The 22,373-nt window shown below is 57.5% G+C and overlaps 2 protein-coding genes across 2 annotated transcripts; both read right to left on the bottom strand.

Annotated features, from left to right (window-relative positions):
- Positions 1-5,375: 5,375 nt before the first annotated feature.
- On the bottom strand, positions 5,376-16,460 carry sapcd2 (suppressor APC domain containing 2). Its single transcript, XM_088615154.1, has 6 exons — positions 12,670-16,460; positions 9,931-10,064; positions 8,003-8,149; positions 7,698-7,799; positions 7,303-7,431; positions 5,376-7,110 (listed from the first exon to the last, which is right to left on the bottom strand). Exons 1-6 carry the CDS (start codon positions 13,484-13,486, stop codon positions 6,982-6,984), a joined length of 1,458 nt encoding a protein of 485 aa, XP_088471280.1. The 5' UTR covers positions 13,487-16,460; the 3' UTR covers positions 5,376-6,981.
- Positions 16,461-16,580: 120 nt separating this feature from the next.
- On the bottom strand, positions 16,581-22,360 carry LOC148643784 (coiled-coil domain-containing protein 183-like). The gene is made up of 15 exons (XM_088615144.1): positions 22,072-22,360; positions 21,655-21,812; positions 21,133-21,254; positions 20,627-20,704; positions 20,063-20,230; positions 19,544-19,648; positions 19,242-19,364; positions 18,721-18,849; positions 18,585-18,645; positions 18,203-18,303; positions 17,859-18,019; positions 17,617-17,782; positions 17,060-17,182; positions 16,876-16,963; positions 16,581-16,782 (listed from the first exon to the last, which is right to left on the bottom strand). Exons 2-15 carry the CDS (start codon positions 21,722-21,724, stop codon positions 16,649-16,651), a joined length of 1,629 nt encoding a protein of 542 aa, XP_088471270.1. The 5' UTR covers positions 21,725-21,812; positions 22,072-22,360; the 3' UTR covers positions 16,581-16,648.
- Between the last annotated feature and the right edge of the window lie 13 nt (positions 22,361-22,373).

Here is a 22,373-nt window from a genome sequence, read left to right as displayed (position 1 = left end):
CTGCTCGACCCTCCTGCCCTCGGCACTGGAGTGCTCGCTAGCTCGTTAGCTCGTTAACTCGTTAGCAGGCCTCTCCAGGGTGCCCTGTGCCGCAGCCTGAGCAGTAAATTGCTCTCCGTCTCCGAGGAGATTCCTGCCGCTCTGCAGAGCTCTGCCTGGACAGCCGCCCTGAAATCAGACCCATCACAAATATTCCTCCTCTCTGGAGCGCACACGCAGCACGGGTTCGAGACTGGGTCACATCAGCAGCCTGCTGTGAGCAGGACTCCCTGAGCAGCAGAAACTAAACTTAATGAGCAGAATAAACACTGAAAGTGCTGTTAGACCTGCAGCAGTGTGACAATCACAGCTCGAGCAGCAGGTCCAGAGCCCAGGCACACGTGTGTATCTGTTTCTGTGTGTGCGTGTACATGTGTGTCTCTGTGTGCATGTACGTGCGTGTCCGTGTGTGTCAGTGGGTGTGTAGGTAGCTGTGGTTGTGAGAAAACACTTCCACAGAAGTCATGACTAACAGACAAAATACGAGTGACCTTAAACTGTAAAACGCTTTTTTATAAACCAAACATCACCTGCTGAATCTCAAAATCCCCCCAAATTTTTGCCAGTTTTCACTCCCAAATCTCACCTGAGTGGAGTGTGGAAAAGTGAGCCACAGTACAGTGCGGCTCAGCGTGTGTCCAGGGCAGCAGTGATCCTGTCTGGTGACACAGAGGACACACTGCCCTTCAGCACCACTGTTGAGATGCACTTCTGCTCAAACAGCTGCAGGATTTTGGAATTTAACTGCTTGCAAAGCAGCGCAAAGAAAGGTACTTGGGCTCTTAGCTGCATGTTGATGAGCCAAAACCATTTCAAACATTCCTTTGTTGAAGGACTCAAGGGAATCCTCTTCAGAGACATGCCTGGGACACATCCGCCCTGCCTGTGCAGCAGCACGCTGCAGGACACGTCACACGGACAGCCGCCACACGCTGGCGACGCGTCAGATCAGGGGCTCGTGCAGGAAGCCGACCTGCAGGCGGTCTGCGAGGGAGGGGCTGCGCTGGGGTGCGCTCGGTGAGAGCTGTCCGCTCCTCCTCTGCACCCCGACACCGGGCCAGACGGGGAAAAGACTCCAAAAGGAACCAGACACCCCAAACCCAGCGACGTCCAGGGGGACGGGGCGAACCGCCCGTCAGACCTCCCCCACAGCGGGAGACACTGGCGCCTGCAGTTTGTCCGCGCCGCCTTGCGTGTGAGTCTGTGGCAGCTGAACAAGGAAGGGTCTCGGGGGTCCGGTGTTCCGTGGACGTCTGTCCCGTAGTGGATGAGTCACTGTCCCTCCCTGCTGCTGGCAGCCATGGGGCACAAACACCGCCACTGTTCCAGGGCCATTCAGCTCTGTCCCGACTGCGCTGTGTCTGTGGGGGGGACACTCACAATGAGTGGGGCGCAGCGCAGCACAAACAGCCCCTCTGTTTCGCAGCAGAAAATGCTGCATTCATGGGCCCATACATCCGTGTCAGATTTTCCTTTGCTCTCCAGCGGAGGAAACAGAACAAGAGCAAGAGCTGCCAGCCTGGTCCTCTTCAAGGCACTGAGCCTTAATTGGGCAGCAATCAGGCACACAGCCAGAGCAGACCCAGGGCACCAGGCCCACGGGCACTCGGACTTACCACTGCGAACGGGGGAGTGGTCTCGGCCTCTCCGGGACTTGGCTTGCAGCAGCTCCTTGCAGGCTTTACTGTACCTCCATCCGCCTTCGTTGGGAATTCCGCTGCCCCAGGCAGCTGCTGGAGCAGAGAGACACACTCACACACACACACTCACACACACTTACACTCTCACACACACTTACACACTCACACTCTCACACATCCAGAAAGTGAGGGGATCTTCCTGGCTCAGCTCTCCCAGCAGCAGGGCTGCCCAGTCGCTCCCTGTGAGCGGACAAGGCAGGAGCGATCTGCACTGGCGGCTGTGTGCCTGAGCTGTGGAGGGCTGGGAGGCTCTCGGCTCGCCCTCCCTCCTCGTGTCTGCGGCGCCAGCCCGCGTTGGTGAGGCCGTGACGCTGGCTGTGAGTTTTACGGACTGTGCCAGATGGACAGCTCCCGTGGGAGACGCTGGCGTGGGGAGAGGAGAGTGGGCTGTCTGTGCCATTTTCCGGCGCATTAAGCGCCAGCTGTGCAGACGCCCTGGACCAGGCTTTCCTCTGTGGCATTCCGATATTGTCTTTGGGAATGAGATGTCAGCACTCGGGAAACTTGAAATAGATAACAGACACTTGAAGTAGTACAGTGGAGTGGGTCACAATCCAGTAGGAGTGCAATTTAATGGAAGTGCAGCACACCGTAGTACAGGGCAGCATAGTGGAACCCAGCAGAATACAGTGAATTACACTGGAATGCAATAGAGTGCCGTGGAAGTGGAGTATAGTGGAGTAGAGTGGATGTGCAGTACAGTACAGTGGAGTATAGTGGAGTAGAGTGCAGTAGAGTGGATGTGCAGTACAGTGTAATGCAGTAGAGAGGATGTGCAGTACAGTAGAGTACAGTGAAGTACAGTGGATGTTTAGTACAGTAGAGAGGATGTGCAGTACAACACACAGTGAGACATGAGAGGTGGTGAGAGGAGAGATGTGAAGTTGAAGTGCATGGTTAAGACCTGGCGCTGGGGTTTGAGATGGCTAGGACTGGGATTGCTTTCAAGGGCTGGACCAGTGCTCTGACACTAAGGCTTCCTGGAGCAGTGCAGTTCCCCGCCTGCTCTAGGACCCTGCCTTTGCGAGATGCTTCAGCTCCGTGATCTTCACCTGCAGTCGGCCCTGATTCCAGTGCTGTGAGTTCCCTGCCAGCCTCACAGTGCCTGACCTTCCTGTCTTCCTTCTCCGGTGGGCTCTCTGCTCCTCTCGCCCCTCTCGACCTGTCATAGTGACAGCAGCCCCACCCATCCGTGGGAGCAGACACGGAGTGGGCCTGGACTTAGCTGGAACACAGACACTGCTCCTCGGAATTCCTCGGAATTCCAACTTCCCGCATGGAGAGTGGTCACTCACTGCTGTCACTCATTACCTTGTTGTGCAACCAGACTGTCAGGAGACCTGCCAGCGCCTCTGTGGAGGAAACGCAAGACAGCCAGCAAAGCAGGTCAAGATCACCACTCATGACTGGGCCCTGCAAATAACACGGTTTCACAGGAATCGTTTTTGCTCATTATTGCTTTGCTAACACCGTGATACATCACCTTTGACTTTAGAAATCAAGTTCCCTGACCCCGAGTGTGGTAGAAGGGAGAGGTGTGCACAGAGCTCTGCTGTGAGCAGTGTCTCATCAGGGGGTGTGAGCACAGAGCTCTGCTGTGAGCAGTGTCTCATCAGGGGGTGTGAGCGCAGAGCTCTTCTGTGAGCAGTGTCTCATCAGGGGGTGTGAGCGCAGAGCTCTGCTGTGAGCAGTGTCTCATCGGGGGGGGTGTGGGGAGAAACCCCAGGGCCTGCTGGACGAAGAGCCTGGTTTGCGTGTTGCCAGGTTAGTTCTGTGCCCAGTCAGGCTGGCTCAGAGGGCAGAGCAAGGGAGCTCTGCTGCTATGTAAGAGATACTCTCTGCTCTTTGGTGCGGCTCCACTCTCAGGGACACGCTGCACCAAGGTTGTAGGCACACATTCTCTGAGAATGTGCGTTTCTCGTATTACAGCCACCCTGGGCGTATTGGGACAAGCCTGGCTGCTGTTCTCTGGAACAGTTCACCCCAGAGGACACAGGCACCCGGACAGCTGGAGGACTGACTGATCCAGCACTGCCGCTGCAGAACCGCATGGCGTGGCCTGCAGCCAGGGTGTGTGTGGGCCAGGGTGTGTGTGGGTGTGTGTGGGCCAAGGTGTGTGTGGGTGTGTGTGGGCCAGGGTGTGTGTGGGTGTGTGTGGGGCAGGGTGTGTGTGGGCCAGGGTGTGTGTGGGACAGGGTGTGTGTGGGCCAGGGTGTGTGTGGGACAGGGTGTGTGTTCTCGCTGGGTGGGGTGTGCACGGTCACACCTTCACAAAGAAACAGGTGTGATCAGGGACAACAAGTAAATAAGCAAAATAGTAGTATAAAACAGGAAATACAGAATGAACGTATGTAAGAGCTCTTAAGGTTTGTGTGTACAGTATGTGGTCAGTGTGTATAGTTGTGTGGTGTGTGTGTGTGTGTACAGTATGTGGTCAGTGTGTATAGTTGTGTGGTGTGTGTGTACAGTATGTGGTCAGTGTGTATAGTTGTGTGGTGTGTGTGTACATGTATGTGGTCAGTGTGTATAGTTGTGTGGTGTGTGTGTACATGTATGTGGTCAGTGTGTATAGTTGTGTGGTGTGTGTGTACAGTATGTGGTCAGTGTGTATAGTTGTGTGGTGTGTCTGTACAGTATGTGGTCTGTGTGTATAGTTGTGTGGTGTGTGTGTACAGTATGTGGTCAGTGTGTATAGTTGTGTGGTGTGTGTGTACAGTATGTGGTCAGTGTGTATAGTTGTGTGGTGTGTGTGTCAGTGTGCAGGTGTGAGCCCAGGATCACGGCTCGGTGTCCAGCGTCACGCTGAGACCTGACTGCTGGGTCCAGTCTGACCGGCTAGCTCTGTGCTGTGCGTGGAGCCCTCCTCACTCGAGCCGGTCACCTGCGGAGTCTCTCCTGTCCGGCAGCGCTCCTGGCGCCTCTTCCCATCCTGCTGACTGCAAGATCCCAGTGGCTCCTGCCAGCAGTCCCACACTCCACACTCAGAAAGGGCCAGTGAAATACAGCAACAAGCAGCATATTCAGGCTCTCCAACACCTCTAACAGCCCTCCCTCTGGTCTGCACTTTAAAACCAATTTTTGAAATGTGCATTATAAATTAAATCATTGTTATTATATATAATTTTATTTTAAGTAAAGGGATTTTTAAGATCTTAGGTATGGACAAAGAATGAGCACACCACTGACTGCTCTATGCAGTTCTACCTCCTCCCCCTTGTGGTGAAACATGTGAACTACATCTCGTCCAGTTTTTTAAGTGCCGCAAACCGGCAGGGAGCGTTTTCACCACACCGCTGTGAGACAGCTAGAGAATAGAGCGAGGAAATTAACCTGAAAAATTAACATGTTGGAAAAAAATGTATCACTGGACTGAAAAGCCCGTCCCTGCTGAAAGGCTCCAGTCTTTAGTAGGAAAACGGCACTCGGAAATAAGAGTTATATGGAGCCGTACCACAACTACAGAACGAAACTCACCTGGAGGAACCGAGGGTCTCAGAAGCTGTACGGGCCAGAGTTACACACGGTATTTAAAGGACTTAGTTAGAAAAAAAGCTACAGACCAACAGCTGAAGTCGTGAATGTAAATGCAACGGGAAAAGTGGGTATCGTGTAAAATTTCAGATTTTCCTCTCAAACTGTTTTCTTATTTGTTTTTATTTACAAACCAACCAATAAGAGTTTTCATACAGGGGAAAGAGGCGGGACCAGAGAGCGGAGGACACGCCCCCAGCCCCAGCCCCACAGGCCCAGCCCACACCTATCCCATCACCCTCCAAAGCAGCTCATTAGAGAACGTCACCACCCAGCAGGCGAGATCCTCAGCGAAGGAAGCTCCTGCACAGCTCTGCACCTGCAGCCTCCGACTCCTGAGCTATAAGACATCACTATGAGGGCCAATTCATTCTTCACCTGCAGTTCAAGGATCAAGAAGCTCAACAACTCCTTTACTTCTTAGAGATAACACACTTTGCAGACTCACTTGATGACCAAGATCAGGTAATTTACTGCTGTACGAGTGAGACTCCTCTTTGCACACTCACTTTTACTGCCGAACAGGTGAACTGCAGCAGACCGATAGGTCAGCCAGCTGCCCGTTTAGCAGAGCAGCGGGCAGGAGTGTCCTCCGTGCTGACCGATGACCACTGCGCGGCCACAGTTTCTCCTCGGGTCATGCCCTGGGACCACCGAGTGCCACCTTGTAAACACATGAATCCGTTTCAGTTTCTGCTCCTGCTGGATCTGGCCCCCTGGACCCCCAAGCAGACACTGGGAGAGTCCAGCAGTGGCCCAGCTGACCACCCTGTGGGCTCTGACCCGCTCCACACCCTCCAGCAGCTCGAGGACACAGGAGGCAGCCAAGCACAACTCCCAGACAGTCAAATAAGAACGAATATTACGTCAAGAATATACACCTAGGCATGGGGTGCCTTCTAACACAGAAAAAATAAATCCCTTAGAGGATCTTATGAAGGATCATTTTGGCATCCCGGCAGGCAGGGAGGAGGAGGAGGAGGAAGAGGAAGCCTGTCGGAGATGGGGAGGGGTGCAGTTCAATAGCAGCAGAGCGTGGGCTGGGCACTCTCGCACACTCCGAGACACACTCGCACACTCGGAGAGATACTCACAGACACTCGCACACTCGGAGACACACTCGCTCACAGACACTCAGACACTCTCGCTCACTCAGAGACACTCGGACACACTCGCACACTCAGAGACACACTCGCACACTCGGAGAGATACTCACAGACACTCGCACACTCGGAGACACACTCGCACACTCGGAGAGATACTCACAGACACTCGCACACTCAGAGAGATACTCACAGACACTCGCACACTCGGAGACACACTCGCTCACAGACACTCGGACACTCTCGCACACTCAGCTACAGACACTCGCACACTCGGAGACACACTCGCTCACAGACACTCGCACACTCAAGAGACACACTCGCACACTCAAGAGACACTAGGACACTCTCGCTCACTCACAGACACTCGGACACACAGACACACTCATACACACACACACACAGGTGCTCGGACACTCTCGCGCCCTCAGACAGTCACACGAGATGCTCCCACACGCTCAGTCACTTTTGTTATGGATTATTACCAGGGAACAAAGAGCAAAAAGAAAACACACATGACTGCAGAGCGGTCCCGGCACACAGGGGCCCCGTCCCGACACGCACTGTACAAGGTCAGCAGGACGCCGCGGCCGGAGTGGTCAAGGGTGTCAGATGAAGGTGGAGTCCAGCGCGCCCCCCTCCTGGCTGCCGCGAGCCCGCGCCTCGAAGAGCTGCTTGATCAGGGCGGACTTCTCCTGCTCCAGCTGAGTGATCCTCTCGCTCTTCTCCGTCACCTCCTGGGAGAGAGGGGCAGCCCGGGTCACACAGGGGGCACACGGACAGGGGGCCCTGCAGTCCCGAGCTTCCCGAGGACAGCTCCTATAGCAGTGGGACGCGTGAGCTACCAGCATCAACGCGACGCCCTGCTGTACAAATACTTTGTAACGGCACCCCCCGGTGGCTGGAGTCAGTACTGCGGCGATGCTCACCTTGGTCAGCAGCCGATTCTGATCCTTCAGCCTCTGTACCGCCTGCTGGGGGTGGGGCAGGTTAGGGGGGCCCTGCTGCGGGTTCGAGGAGCCAGAGGGCGCCAGCGTGCTCGGGGACAAGGAGAAGGGCTGCCGACGGTGAAGAAGTGGGAGAGAGAGAGGGTCAGAACTAAAATCCCCTTTTAAGTACTCTTTTACATCTGTATTATTATTATTATTCCTAATACAGACACTGGAAGAACCTAAGAAGCACTGGAAAATAGGAAAACTCAAATCTTCATAAAGACCATTACCAACCCGACACCTGTCTGACTGCAAACTGCAAAGACTGAAAAGCTCGTAGCTCACTAAGAGTTGGAAATCAAGTGGCTCTGGATGAAGGCTTCAATACTGACCCCTGCTGGACAGGACAGGAGCTCGCCGAGGCAGCGGGTCACCTCCTGCAGCCTGGGCAGCAGCACACCGAGGCGGCTCTGACCGGACTCCGCGAGGAAATCCTGAGGGAGAGAGACCAGGGGGCAAGAGTGAGTGCAGGGGCAGGGGGAGGGGCCGGGGCAGGGGGAGGAGCTAGGGGACAGAGGAGGAGGAGTCAGGGTAGGGGGAGGGGTCAGGGGACAGAGGAGGGAGGAGCCAGGGGACAGATGAGGGAGGGGTCAGGGGACGAGGAGGGGTCAGGGGACCGAGGAGGGAGGAGCCTGACCGTGCTGTGGGCGCTCTGCCCTACGAGTCTCTGTCTCTCGGTCACGCTATGGATCTGCTGCTGGTACCAGTCCCGGGCTCGCTCCAGCAGCTCCAGGCCCGCCAGCAGGGAGTCCTTCTCCTGCTCCAGCTCCTTCATCTGCTTCAGCTGGGAGACAGAGGGGAGAGATTACTGCTGGAGTTAAAACACCAGCTGAGGCCAGCGCAGATAAGCTGGGGTAACCCTGAGGCAGTCTGCACCGCCCTAGACCCCTCTACACAATACACACCACAAATGGAGCACGCTCAGGCTGCTCCACCTGGGTTCTGCACATGTTGCAGGGCCTGGTACACAGTCTCGCAGGGGACACAGAAGGTTGCCCTAGTCCACTGCAAGGCTGTACAACTCCATGATGGCTGGTGGAGCGCTCATTTTAATCTGGCAGGGCTGCGTGCTGCACTGTGCCTCGTCCCGCAGCCCTCTGGCCCAGCCGCGGACATGCCAGAGGGATGCGGTCAGGGTGTCCAGGGATCAGCCGAAGGACAATGGGGATTTGGAACACAGAGGTCAGAGCCAGGGCAGCGCCTGGCAGCACAGCCCTCACTCTCTCGATCCCCAGACCTCCGGATAAACCAGCCGGCGAACAAGGAAAAGAACATTCTCCCAGTCCCGGAATAACACACACCTGCGTTTGATTTAGAACGACGTGTCTCCCTTTAACAGTCACCGTGCCAACACCAGATCCCATTCAGCAAAAATATCTTATTGAAGAAACTTAAGAATGATTTTAAAGATTGTAGTTGTTACTGTTAGCTGTGAGTGACGCACACGAGAAGAACACGGTTGAGGCGTCCCGTTTAGCTGCTGCACACGCACACGCACACGCACACGCACACGCACACGCACACGCACACGCACACGCACACGCACACGCACACGCACACGCGTGGGAGACAGCCCCAGCCTCGTTTCCCAGTTCACGGCTTCACTGTCTCAGCAGGCGAACAGGGCCGGCCGGAGGTCAGCTTGCAGAGACGTGGCGTGACAGAGAGCGAGCACAGAAACCGCGGCGCGCGAGCCCCGGACACTCGGGCGCTCTCCCTGCCCCCAGGAACTCTGCGGCTGCCAGATCCCATCACATCTCAGCTCTTAATTAACTCTCTCTCCCTCCCCGTCCTCTCCTCTCACTCTCGCCCAATCTGTCCTCCCCCCCGGCCGCCACTCACCCACAGGAAGAACTGCAGGGCCTTGGTGCTGTAGAGGCTGCTGCTCAGGGGAATGAAGACAGTGGTGTAGGCTGCCCACACAGCTGTCCAAGCCGGGCTGAGCCTGCCAGGCGAGACCCCTGCTTCCAGGCCCCTGCGTCCAGCTCTGCTGGTTACCATGACGACGGTAACCAGGGAAGAGGTGAATGAGGGGGAAAGAAAGACGCGGGGGGAGGGGGGGGGTCGCCTTGACGACAGAGCTCGACTGGAGGAGACAGAGAGGAGCCACACACCACGCGCAGCGGAGAGACGCACACTGACCGGGACAGGGAGAGAGGACGGCAGAGCTGGGGAGGGAGTGAGCACTCAGGCAGAGGGCGAGAGGCGCGGGGGGGGGGGGAGGGGGGCGAGGCAGGGGTACAGGGCAGGGCTGACTCCGCACTGTGCAGCTCCGAGCTGCATTGTGGGTATCAGCTGCAAGAGCAAGAGGGGTGACTGGCCAGAGAGAGGGGGGGGCGAGATGGACCTGGGTGAACGGAGAGTCAGGGAACAGACAGGCAGGCCAGGGTGTCCAGGAGAGGGCAGGGGCTCGTGGCGCTTGTCCAGCTGTGGACAGGCCCGGCCTGCTGTACAGAGCTCACGCTCCTGCGCTGCCGAGTCGCAACGAGAGCCCAGACTTCCTCGCGCGCCACAGCCACACGCACACGTGCACCCGCCCCGCGCACGTCGGGCCCGCTGGCGTACCATGCCATAATCCACGCCGCTGGTGATGGTGTGCCGCCGCTGCTCGTCGCGGCTCCGCCCATGCCGGCGTGCTCCAGCCAATCCCGTCGCGGTCTCGCTCTGTGACCGCGGCAACACCCCGCCCTCCGCGCTGCCTGCGCAGGAAGAAGGAAGAGGGCGCAGTCAGTGGCTCCGCCCGGCCCACCTCACATGGGCGCAGGGGCTGGGCAGGAGGAACAGCTGAGTGACCAAACCAGCAGAGACTGGCTGGACAGGGCCTGAGCAAGGAGCTCTGCCGGTACACAGCATTACCACTAGAGGGAGCCAGCTGGCAACGGCCATCAGACAGCTCCAGCAGCACTCCTGTGAAGACAGTACTCCGACACTGGGGGAAAACAGCTTATTTTGAAAGGGAGATCTAGAAAAACAGCGGAAATAAACTGCAAAATTAAAAGAACTGGAAATTCTGCTGACACTAGATGTGTATAACCCCAAGTTACTGGACTATAAAAACAGGGGGATTCTGTATCCAAAAGAGTCAAGGCTACCGTGAGACAGAGGACAGCAGTGTGGTCTGGTGGGAAGGGCAGAGGGGCTGGAGAAGAGTATCTGATGGGCTGTGCTGTAGTCTGGGAACACTTATCGGGATCAATCACACCTGAGCAGTACGGTAGTCTAGCTCACCCTCTACCAGCTGCCCTCAGATAGGCCATCAAAGGCCTCACCAGGCTGTTCAAGTTTATTAATTGGCAGCTCCACAGTTCAAACAGCCCGAGGGGCTTATTGCTTTGTAAACAGCAAGGGGTCCGTTAAACACACAGCCTGCTGCTGGGACACACCGCAGCCCCTCCGCACACATGCACACACACACACGTTGCTCGGACACACACTGCAGCCCCCCTGCGCGCACACACACTGCACACCACACACACCGCAGCCCCTCCGCACGCACACACACACCACACACACCGCAGCCCCTCCGCACGCACACACACACCACACACACCGCAGCCCCTCCGCACGCACACTGCTCAGACACACACACACTGCAGCCCCTCTGCGCGCACACACACACCACACACACACCGCGGCCCCTCCACACGCACACCGCAGCCCCTCCGCACGCACACACGATGAGCGCACACACGCTGCGGCCCCTCCGCACACATTACTACACACACTCACACTGCACTGTCAGGCTGACTGCTATCATCCTTGCTGGATGAGTCCGGTCTTGGAACAGCGCCTGTATTCATGACGAGCGATCGGGGATCCGAGGGCTCAGCGCTGTTCCCCTGAGCAGGTACCTCCCTCGCACTGCTCCAGCACAGCCTGAGCAGCACAAATCAGCGCCAAATGAAAATCTTCTGGGAGAAAAGCAGCAGCATCAAAGGGCTGTCATGATGGCTGATTACTGTAATGAACCGCAAAATTTAATCAATCGAAAAAACACAGCTTTACTAATTATTCGGGCGGCTTGTACTTGCAGGGGTCTGGGGGGGCATCACAAAACTTTCTGAAGCCGCACAAGATGAGCACCCCTCACCTGCACACGCCCACCCGGACAACCGGGAGGACAGCGACCCCGGATGTTCCCAGAAACTCCGGTTTGCGCCCCAGCTCTGTGGACCTGCTCCGACAGCCTTCAGAGAGCCGAGGAACTCGCCCCACATCCCAGCCCTCCGCGTGTCCCCACACGCCCCCGTCACAGCACAGCAGGGCTCCCCCGCAGGCCAGGAGAGAGGGGGCTCACGCAAGACACCGATACCGCCGCGGTCCGACAGTCTCAACACAGGACGGCCCCTCCCCTGCAGCGCACTCCTGACCTCCGACAGCTCCTGGCCCCCCAGGGGACACCCCGCGTGCCCCACATCACCCCAGGATGTTCCCCAACCTCCCCGCGCCCCGCCCTGCCGGTCAGACGTCAAGCTGGGCATCAGCACCACTGGCCTCCGCCCGGCGCCGTGGCTGACTGATGACCGGCACCCACAGCTCCGTGTGCAGCCGCCGGGCCCGCCGGGCCAGAACCTCCCAGTCTCCCAGAGTCCGAGGAGTGAATACTGAGGGAGCTCAGACTGTGCGTCTGTGGGACAGGCTCTGCGGTGTAACAGGGCATCACATCATCCCAGCGACATCCCCTGTCTCCGCGGCCCCCCTCCCAGACACCGCAGAGCTGTCAGGAGCATCTCAGCGCTGAGCGGCGATGGCGGCGTGGACCCTGGAGCTCACACGGGCCCGCCGGACCGGAGCCGGGCACAGAGAGCTCACACGGGCCCTCCGGACCGGAGCCGGGCGGTGGTACTGGGCAGACCGCAACGTGACTGTGCCATGCTCTGCCAGCGTGGGCAAGCGAGGGGGCACGAAGGAGCAGTGTGTGCCGTGCACACGCAGTGTGTAAGAGTGTGGTATGTGTGTGTGCAGTGTGTAAGAGTGTGGTATGTGTGTGTGTGTGTGCAGTGTGTAAGAGTGTGGTATGTGTGTGCGCGCAGTGTGTAAGAGTGTGGTATGTGTGTGCGCGCAGTGTCACGCAGCGTCTCTGCTTTGGCAGCAGCACTGATCCTTCTGGCCTGCCAGCCCCGTTAATAACCCCTCTATCCTCTTACCGCGGAGCCCCGGCTCTCGGGACACTCCAGCGCGGGCAGAGCTGCCAGGAGGGCACCGGGACTGCGGCCGGGGCACCGACCCTCACAGCCAGGCTGCCCCCCCGTCCGAAGCACAGCTCTGCCCGCACCCCCTCGAGTCACAGCACAGTACTCTCACCTTTCTGAAGCTGGGGGGACTCCAGCGCCAGCGACTCGATGGACCTGACCCGGTTCTGCTGCTGGTGGAGCTGCTGCTTGCTGGCTCTGCCGGTCTCCGGGCGGTACGGTCCGCTCTCGGGCAGAACCGGGATCCTTTCTAGGCTCCGTCCCGTCTTCTCGTGCGCCCCCTTTCCATACCGGACCGGCCCCCCCGGGGCGGCCGCCGCGGAGGCGGGGTAGCCCGGCAGGTCTTTGGGGGGCGCGCAGGTCGGGGGGTACACGCCATGCGGGTCTTTGGGGTGTCTGGGCCGGCCGGGCTGCGTGTTGACCCCGTTACTGGGCGCCAGAGGACGGACTTTCCCCGGCGGCGGCGGCGCGTTGTCGGCGCCCCGGCAGCTCGGCTGCGAGAGCGGGTGGCCGGGCTGGAGTTTGGGGGGAGGCTGCTGGGCGCCGGGCTGGGGCCGGAGGCTGTCGGCGTCAGGGCTGAGCAAGGAGAAGCGCAGCCCGGCCACGAAGCGCTCGAAAGTCAGGCAGCCGTGCGGCGGGGCGACCCGGCGGAGACACTCCAGCACGCCGCCGGGCAGCTCCCGGGTGTCGGCGCCCTGCCAGCGGCTCTCGATCTCCGAGACGTGCACGTACCCCCGCCGGTCGTCGTCCAGGATGTCGAACAAGGTCCTCAGGCTCTGCAGGAAGGCTCTGGGCAGCCCGTCCGTGGAGAAGCCGGGCTCTGCGGGCTGCATGGCGAGGCTGCCCGGTCCGCCGGCGCCGCCGAGCCGAGAGCACGCCGCCACCGGGCCCGTCAGCTTGCAGGTGCTGTCGGCTGCGGTCAGCGCCATGAAGCAGCCCGGCGCGTCGGGGATGGTCCGGTCCGGTCCGGTCCAGTCCGGTCCCGTACCGAGGAAGCCGAGGAGATTATCAATGCCTCTTCACGGCAGCTTTCTAAAACTACACGCAATCCTAACTCGGGCACACGGAGTTGGAAGAAACCCCTACCCACCTTTTATTTTCAGTTGCAAAGTTCCGTATCCTATTTCTTTCTCGGTAGCCAGGAAGACAGACCCGCCTCTGCAAACCCCCCTAGCTCTCTCTCCGGCTGGAGGGACGAACCCGGACTCTTTTTTTGAAGCAGGACCGCCCTGATGACGTCGCCGCTGCCGTCACGCGCCCGGCCCCGGATTGGTCGCCGGCGGAGAGCGGCGCACGCGGATTGGCGGGAGCGGAAAGTAAACAGCGGTTTGATTTTTGGGGGGTTCGCTCTTCCCCCCCGGGTTTGAAAGCGGCCCCTGTCGCTCCCCTTCTCCACAAGCAGAGCAGTTTGTGCAGGAGGCAGGAGAGGGGGGGCCGGGGTCGCGGGTTCGGCCCAGGGGGCAGTTCGGCTGCAGTGCAGCTCCCTAATAGATCCACTTTCCCGGGTGGGTCTGCCGTGTCTTGGTCTTCAGTAAATTTGGACCCCGAGATGTGTGATTAATCCCCGCCAGCACTTCAAATTCTGGTGCCCGGTACTGCACGACACACACTGGGGCAGGACAGTCCGAAAACAGGGACCAGCATCGCAGAGGAGCAAGAGTCAGTCAGACTCGCGTTTTTTTTTATCCGTGGGTGTTTTATTTTTGTGCATTTAAATTACCCGTAATTCTCGATATATCTGGATTGCATTTTAAAGAGAAGGACTGGTACTGGGGGCTCTTACATATTGAAGAATCTATTATCAATTAAACGAAGAACACAAGGTTTTAGGCTGTTACTTACCCATTGCTTTTAATTAATAATAATAATAATAATAATAATAATAATAATAATAATAATTGCTTACACTTACATATCACTTTCCTGGACACTGCACTCAAAGCACTTAACAGGTCATGGGGATCCCCTCCACCCCACCAGCTGGATGAGGCGCCAGTCCGCTCCCCCCACACCAGCTCTCAGTGGGGAGGAGGGCAGAGCTGCAGGTGGAGGGCCTGCTGTCTGATCCCCACCGGCAGGGTCAGGGCTCACAGTGCTCCCCCACAGGAGACAGCCCTGCACTCGGGGACACATTTACAGATTGTTTCTCTCTAATCTGCTCTAATGCAAACCTTTCTGGTGGCTTTCATCTCTCTCCCTCCCACGCGCTCCCTCCCTCCAACTGTATTCCCCTTCTCCCATCTTCCGGCCAGGCACCCGGGGTCTGTATCTCCTCCTGAGCGACAGGAGTGATCTGTCGTTCTCTCCTGAGCAACAGGAGTGATCTGTCGTTCTCTCCTCCTGAGCAGAGAAGTGATCTGTCAGTCTCTCCTGAGTGGAGGAGTGATCTGTCGTTCTCTCCTGAGCAACAGGAGTGATCTGTCGTTCTCTCCTCCTGAGCGGAGAAGTGATCTGTCGTTCTCTCCCGAGTGACAGGAGTGATCTGTCAGTCTCTCCTGAGCAGAGAAGTGATCTGTCAGTCTCTCCTGAGTGGAGGAGTGATCTGTCGTTCTCTCCCGAGAGGAGGAGTGATCTGACAGCTCCCGGGGGGGCAGACAGCAGATCTCAGTCAGCGCTCGGTGGTGGGGAGCTCTGGGACAGCAGGGTGGGCTCCAGCACTCAAGAGCAGGAACTGGCTCTGAGACGCAAGGTGTGCTCAGCTGGCTGTCGGCAGGCTGCAGTGAGTGCCCGCAGTGCCCACAGCGCCAGCACTGCGAGAGGGGAAAACCACTGCCCTGGCCTGGCACGGCGTCCAGCGTGCGGATCAGGAGGAGGGAGGCTGGGCTGCTTAAGCTCTTCTCAGCGGGGCTGAGGGGGACTTTGGTCTCTGCTGTCCCAGTGGGATAAGGGGAAGGTGGGCTGAAGAGCCAGGGACACTGAAAGGCTCTTTTGTTTTCCTCTGCAAGCCACTTTGTTGCTGAGCAGAATTCAGGAAACGGTGCTACAGAACAGTTCCATGAGCCCGGATTTCTCGGAGCAATTCCTCCACAGAAATCCCCCCCCACCCCCAGCCAAAAGGGATGAAGATCATGGCTGATTCATGGTGTGTTGGGGCCAAATGTTGGAGCTCCGGTGGGAATGGAGGCTCAGTGCACACCTGCTCCGGTTAATTGATTAATTGGTTCACTGACCTAATGAGCAGGTGGACTTCAGCTGTGCTTGCTGTCTCTCTGTGGACTCTGGCCTGGGCCGTGGGCTCTACAGCCATTGGGAAACTGGGCAGTGCTGCCCCAGGTGTGGCACCCAGCAGCTCTCTGTGCCCCAGGTGGTCCAGTGACTCTGAGCCAGCGATGACCCAGCACCCGCTGGGAGCCTGAGCCACACAGCCTCTCTTCCAGCTGTGTTTAATCTCTAATCCATTTCCGTAAAAACAGGCTTTTAATCTGCGGTGCAGAAGGGGCTTGGAGACGATGTGTTCTTGCTGTAATTCCTCTGGACACGGCTCAGTTCACAGATAATCCCTTGTATACACACTGGTGCTTTGGCCTGGATGAGAGATGAACTGCAGCAGGCTGCTGCTGGGCCCTGGCTCTGTCAGCGTGGGAACACATACAGGCACTCACACAGTTACTGTCTCATTCAGGAGACACACACCGCTCCCCGTACTGACTCCCAGTGTCACACACAGGAGACACACACCGCTCCCCTTACTGACTCCCAGTGTCACACACAGGAGACACACACCGCTCCCCTTACTGACTCCCAGTGTCACACACAGGAGACACACACCGCTCCCCGTACTGACTCCCAGTGTCACACACAGGAGACACACACCGCTCCCCTTACTGACTCCCAGTGTCACACACAGGAGACACACACCGCTCCCCGTACTGACTCCCAGTGTCACACACAGGAGACACACACCGCTCCCCTTACTGACTCCCAGTGTCACACACAGGAGACACACACCGCTCCCCGTACTGACTCCCAGTGTCACACACAGGAGACACACACCGCTCCCCGTACTGACTACCAGGAGCGGAGCAGGGTGTTAACGCCTCTGTTTATTGCTTATTCCTGGAGGGAGTCTTGGCTTCACTCCTCCCTCCCCTCTACCTCTTCTGAGCCCCTTTCTGCGGCTTCTTCTTGGCCGGGTTGTGCTCCTCCAGGAGCTGCCTGCCCCGCCGCTTGATCTCGTCGCGGGACAGGGAGCAGTCCTCCTCGGGGCTCAGGAACTGGAACGAGTCTGAGAGGTCCCGCGGGCCGGGAGGTCAGCACACAGTGGCGGAACCCTGCCCACCGGCCCACCGGCCCTCGGACCCCGCGGACGCAGCCCTACCCTCGGACAGGGAGCCGCACAGCGCGTGGAGGGGTAGCCTGCAGGTCCTGGGCTCCTCCAGGGTGCTGTGCTCCAGGAACGCCCACAGCTGAGGGAGTCAGAGGGGGCAGGAGTAAGTGCTTCAGTCCCTCACACACCCCAGACTGCTCTGGGGGGGGCTAGACTTCAGCAGGGCGGTCGGCACCTTATCAGTGTCCTGGCTGCCTGGCATCGCTCTGGTGCCCACAAGGTCCTGCAGCGCCATCAGCTTGGCATGGAGCTGCTGCAGCTTCTGCTGGGCATCGAGACCGGCATCTTCCTGGGCCTCCTGAAGCATGGGAGCCAGAGGGGGAGGTGAGAGGTGTGGGCAGAGAGGAGGGGGTGAACAAGCAGGGCTGAGCGGCCTGTAGAGGGCGTTAGTGTACAGCACAGAGCCCTGTGGCGCAGGTTCACAATTACCGTACCATACAGTGCAGAGTCCATTAGCACAGCATTTTAGAGGTGTTAAAATATCAGAGTTGCATTCAGTACAGTGCATTGCAAAGGCAAACAGTTTAATATGGTTTTACAGTATCAATACTATATTCTATACTATACACTATACAGTAGTATGATTTATGCATCACACTGTAAAGCAGTAGTACTCTATACACAGAAGTCCATTCAAATGCATCCCAGTGGTATCTGGTACAGTGCGATGTATCCCAGCAGCACAATGCAGCTGGTTCGGACAGCACAGGGCGGTAGAGCCGCGGCCCTCACCTTGCCGGGCAGGGCGACGCAGCTCAGCTTGCAGTGCAGGTTGTCGATGCCTTGCTCCGCCTCCTCCAGGAGCCCCTGGGCCACAGCCAGCCGGGGGCCCCCCTGGCCACACCTCTCCCGCTGCCCCTCCAGCCCCGCCTCCAGCACCGCCCTCAGCCGCTCGAAGCTGCAGGGGGAGGAGCCACAGTTCATGTCCCAGCGAGACGAGAGGCCAGCGAGCACCCCTGCGGCTCTGTACCCACCTCGCTGCGCTGGGCCCCGCGCTGAACTTGAGCTGGGCGTGCTGCACCTCCAGACTGGCCAAGCTGGCACGGTGGGCCTCCACCTTCTCCTGGCACTGCTGCACCCAGGACAGGAGGTGCTCCTGCCGAGACTGCTGGCTCAAGATGCGGCTCTCCAGCACCTGCCCACACAGGGAGAGGCAGGCTGTGCAGTCTAGAGGCTGCTGGTGTCACGCAAGTGGACGTTTTTCATGAATCGACGAGCCGATTAGTTAATTGACTCATTCAGTGAAGAAAGCTTTGGTTGCCAGAGGACTGTGTGCACAGCAGGGAGAAGGGGAGAGGACAGGCAGGATCGGCTGTACCTGCAGGTCGGTGCAGCTCAGAGCTTCCCGCAGGCTCTCGATGTCAGTGGCCAGACGGGCACTAAGCTCTCTGGGGGCCTGGGGAACAGGCAGCTGCCCACCTGGAGCAAAAACACAGCACTGTACTGAGACACACACACTGAGATGCACTGTACTGAGACACACACACTGCACAGATTCATCTGCACTGAGACACAACTGAACGAGGGCGAAGGACGAGGTGGGATGCTTTCTGTTGTCTTTTGGTGTTCGAAACAGACGTGTCCCAGTTCTCCTGGTGCAGCCCTCTGCTTGACCGTCTGAGTCAGGCCCTGCACACTGCCGGGCTTGTGTGGGCGGGATCGTTCCCGTGTGGAGCTGTGCGCCAGCGCGCGGCCCTCACCTCGGGACGCAGCGCTGGGGTCAGGTCCCACAGGGAGGCCTCCCTTCACGCCTTTCCTGTCCTGCGAGAGCAACAGCAAAGTCAGGCTGCGCACCTGTCTGCCGGCCGCTCTCGGGCCCCTCGGCCCCCCTCTCACCTGCCTCTGCCCCGGATCGCCGGGTTGCCCCTTGCCCCCCACAGGGCTGGTGCCCTTCCTCTCCGCCAGCTCCTGCTCCCGAGCCTGTCGCTCCTGCAGGAACTGCTGCTCCAGCAGCCACAGCTCCCTCTGCAGGACACATGGAGCACCATCAGCTGCGCTGTACGGCAGAGTGCATCCAGCCTGCACGCGTTACACCTGCAATCCCTCTATTCCACTCTCACAGCTGCAGGTCTCACTGCCCTGCATTTCAAAATCTTACGCAGTCATTTATTAAGTGCCCAGAGTGTTACTAAATAGACTCATTACACCAACAATGATTCTCCTTCCATTTGTGCTGAAAGCAAGAGGTGACGATGTTCCAGAGCTGGATGCTGCTGCAGATTCGAAACGAACGAGCGCAGGGGTTACTGCCGTCTGACACGCACTCCCTCCAGATCCCTGAGCCCCGCCGAACAGACATCAGCAAGACCCACCCGTGCTCCCAGCGCCAGTGAGCGCAGCCCCCTGGAGCCCCTGACCTTGGTGACCTCGACGGTGGTGACGGCGTGCTGGGAGATCTGTGCCACATGGTCCAGCTCCGTGTCTCGAGCGCAGATCACCGCCCGCAGCTCCTCCAGGGTCTGGGGCAGCCCCCGTAGCTCCTGAGAGAGGCAGACCGAATGAGCCAGGAGACAATGCCCAGGAATCACCCGGTCCCTGATCAATCTATACTTCACTGTGGTGGATATCTCTCTCTCTGCTTCACAATCACTTCCTCAGGGTTACTGTGTGCTCTGTGCTGTGACCACAGTGCCCTGTGCTGGGACAGCAGCACACTCACCCCCTGCAGGTGCTCCTTTATGTCCTCATACATGTCTTGGATCCTCTCTGCAGCCCCAACCTTGATGTTCATCTTCTCTATATTATTCTCCAGCTGTCGAACCCGCTGATCCAAGAGGAAAAAACCCGCAAGGAAGGAAAAACAGATTCCCAGTCAGTGCTTATTTTTGTCTTTATTCAAAGTAACAGACCAGACTGCACGTACACAGCAGTTTGGAGCACACCTTAGTTTAATCAGCTGCAGGGCTGTATTGTTCACTGAAAGGACAAAGCAGAAAAGAAAACAGAATTACGGGTATCTGGATATCTGAAGGGAACCTCATTTAAAATGAGGTAGGAATACAGTTCTCTAGATTCCGGCATTGACCCAGCAACTAGTAAACCCTGGAGTGAATCAGACTGCTGTGCAGTGGGAGACTTCTGTTTCCCTATTATACACTGCATGTGTGCACTGTTTTTCCTGTCACATGAGCTGCTCCCCCAGTCCTCCGCTGTGTGCAGAGCGCCCTCCAGTGGTCACCTGTATGTCCTGCAGCAGAGCCGGGCCGGGGGTGGAGTGCAGGTCTAGGGTGTGCAGCTTCTCCCTCAGCTGCCCCAGCTGCTGCTCCCTCTGCTGGCTCTGGAAGCTCTGGGCGTTGTACTTGTTTACTAATCCATACAGCTGCTTGTTCAGGCGCTCCAGAACATCCTAACGGACAGTGAGGACGCAGGTTCGAACATACACCCATGGAGACCAGCATGGTCACCAGTCCAACCAACCACACTGCGACCCACGTACCGATCCCCTAACTCTCCACCAGGAATCAGTTCTGTAACTGACCCTGTATTCACACACTATCCCACACACACTGCCTGCACACTGCCCCCCAGACAGAGCCCTGTGTACCCCAGCCTGCACACTGACCCCCAGACAGAGCCCTGTGTACCCCAGCCTGAACACTGCCCCCCAGACAGAGCCCTGTGTACCCCAGCCTGCACACTGCCCCCCAGACAGAGCCCTGTGTACCCCAGCCTGCACACTGACCCCCAGACAGAGCCCTGTGTACCCCAGCCTGCACACTGACCCCCAGACAGAGCCCTGTACCTCCAGCCTGCCGCCCTGCAGGGACAGCCTGCTCCTCTTCCTGCTCCGGCAGGCCTGCACTATCACTGCCCTGTCCGCCTGGGTCCGAGAAAGACACACGAATCATCCATTGCAAACAGCTATCAACTGCTGGACTTTCTCATGGACCAAGTAGACTTTTCTGAAAGGCCTGAAGGTGTCAGAACTGTTTCGGGTGTCTTCTTTTCCAGGAATGCAAACATGTATCTATGTGCTTGTGCGTGTGCGTGTCTGTGTGTATCCGTGTGCGTGTGTGTGTCTGTGTGCGTGCGCACAGTGGTATAAATAACAGATCCTCACTGTGTGGCTATGGACCCCTCCTCCCCCATGCCCAGACCACAATGACCCGCCCTGACTAATTAACGCTCCTCGCTCCAAGGCCAGCCTGGGGCAGCTGTAACTGGAGGAGCTGGGGCTCAGCTCCTGTATCCGTGTGGAGCGAAGCCCTTTTCTGGGGCTGCCGGCTCAGGATCCACCCTGCTCCGTACCTGCTGCGCCTGCGCCAGCCGGTGGAATTTCTGCCGGTTCTCCATGCGGAGGCTCTGGATCCTCCTGGCGTTCCTCCTGATGGTGTCCCGGGAGGTCTGGACGTTCGCCAGCTGGAAGTGCTCTGGACACCCCAGACACAGGAGCACAGGAGCAGCCAATCAGCACACAGAACCCCCAGGCCAGCCACGCCCCCCCACCGCAGGGACCCCCAGGCTGGGCAACAGTGTGGCAGTGGGCATGGGGAATCGATCTGTGTGCTCTCTTTTCTTCACAGCGCAAACCCCAGCACCCAGATTCAGACAGAGCCCATCTTAAACACCAGTGTATAACCACTCTGCAGTGCAACACTGCATCTGGACTGAGTCCTGCATCTGTCTGTCCTCAGAGGCTCCAGGCCAGTGCAGTGGTCAGTATGTTCAGTATCCATTGAGGATTCCTGACTGGGATATGAGAAAGGGAAAGATTTTTTGGAGGATAAACCTACAACCCTGGCAGGATCTATTAGCCTGTTGCTCTCTCACCCAGCAGCTGGATCTTGGCTCGTTGCTCTTCAATCTGCTGCTGCAGACTCAGTGTCTTCCCTGCCATCATCTTGTCTGTCTCTATCTCTCCTTCTCCTGTGGCACACTGATCCCTCCTTACCTCACTCCACTATAACCCACAGGCTCCGTCCTCTGACCTGTCATGACATCACAATGCACAGCTGTGATGTCACGGCCTACTCACAGTAGGCTTCCATTGTTGCATCGCTTATCACTGACTGACCTCATGATATTTTATATTGGCATAATGATTTTATCGGGGTGCAGAAAAGTACATTAAAATGCAATAAGTATACTGTAAATATACAAAACATGCAAAAACATTCCTACAATGTAAATTGTTGGAATTTTGCTTCAAGCAACCTGTGTGCCTTGAAAAGGATACAAAAAACATACCTTTTGAATTAATACTTATACACATAATATTAAAATCCAGAAAGACAGACAGGAGAGTATAGGCTAAATCTTTAGGATCAGCTGTAATTTCTGATGGCTAGTTTTGACCTTGCTGTTGTGGCCGTGACATCATAAAGCATGACTCCCAAATGTCTGTGACATCATGATTCTACTCCAGTATTCTCTTCCCCACACAGTGTCTAAGCTTTCACACAGTGTGAGTCATTGACTCTTTCCTCTCAATTATATGTCTATCTCAACAACACTACAGCCTCAAATGACTTCAGAGGCCGGTCTGAGGT

The sequence above is a fragment of the Lepisosteus platostomus genome, chromosome 21, assembly GCF_059453375.1.
Source record: "Lepisosteus platostomus isolate fLepPlt1 chromosome 21, fLepPlt1.hap1, whole genome shotgun sequence".
NCBI lineage: Eukaryota > Metazoa > Chordata > Actinopteri > Semionotiformes > Lepisosteidae > Lepisosteus > Lepisosteus platostomus.
This window is presented reverse-complemented; position numbering and strand designations above follow the sequence as displayed.

Coding starts and splice junctions, on each gene's coding strand:
- sapcd2 (XM_088615154.1), bottom strand. CDS start 13,486: ATGGCGCTGACCGCAGCCGACAGCACCTGCAAGCTGACGGGCCCGGTG. Junction 7,432..7,697: donor TCCTGTCCTGTCCAGCAGGG/GTCAGTATTGAA, acceptor CACCGTCGGCAG/CCCTTCTCCTTGTCCCCGAG. Junction 7,111..7,302: donor AGAATCGGCTGCTGACCAAG/GTGAGCATCGCC, acceptor CCTCTCTCCCAG/GAGGTGACGGAGAAGAGCGA.
- LOC148643784 (XM_088615144.1), bottom strand. CDS start 21,724: ATGATGGCAGGGAAGACACTGAGTCTGCAGCAGCAGATTGAAGAGCAA. Junction 19,649..20,062: donor CTCTGCTGCAGGACATACAG/GTGACCACTGGA, acceptor CTCTTGGATCAG/CGGGTTCGACAGCTGGAGAA. Junction 18,850..19,241: donor CCACCGTCGAGGTCACCAAG/GTCAGGGGCTCC, acceptor TGTGTCCTGCAG/AGGGAGCTGTGGCTGCTGGA.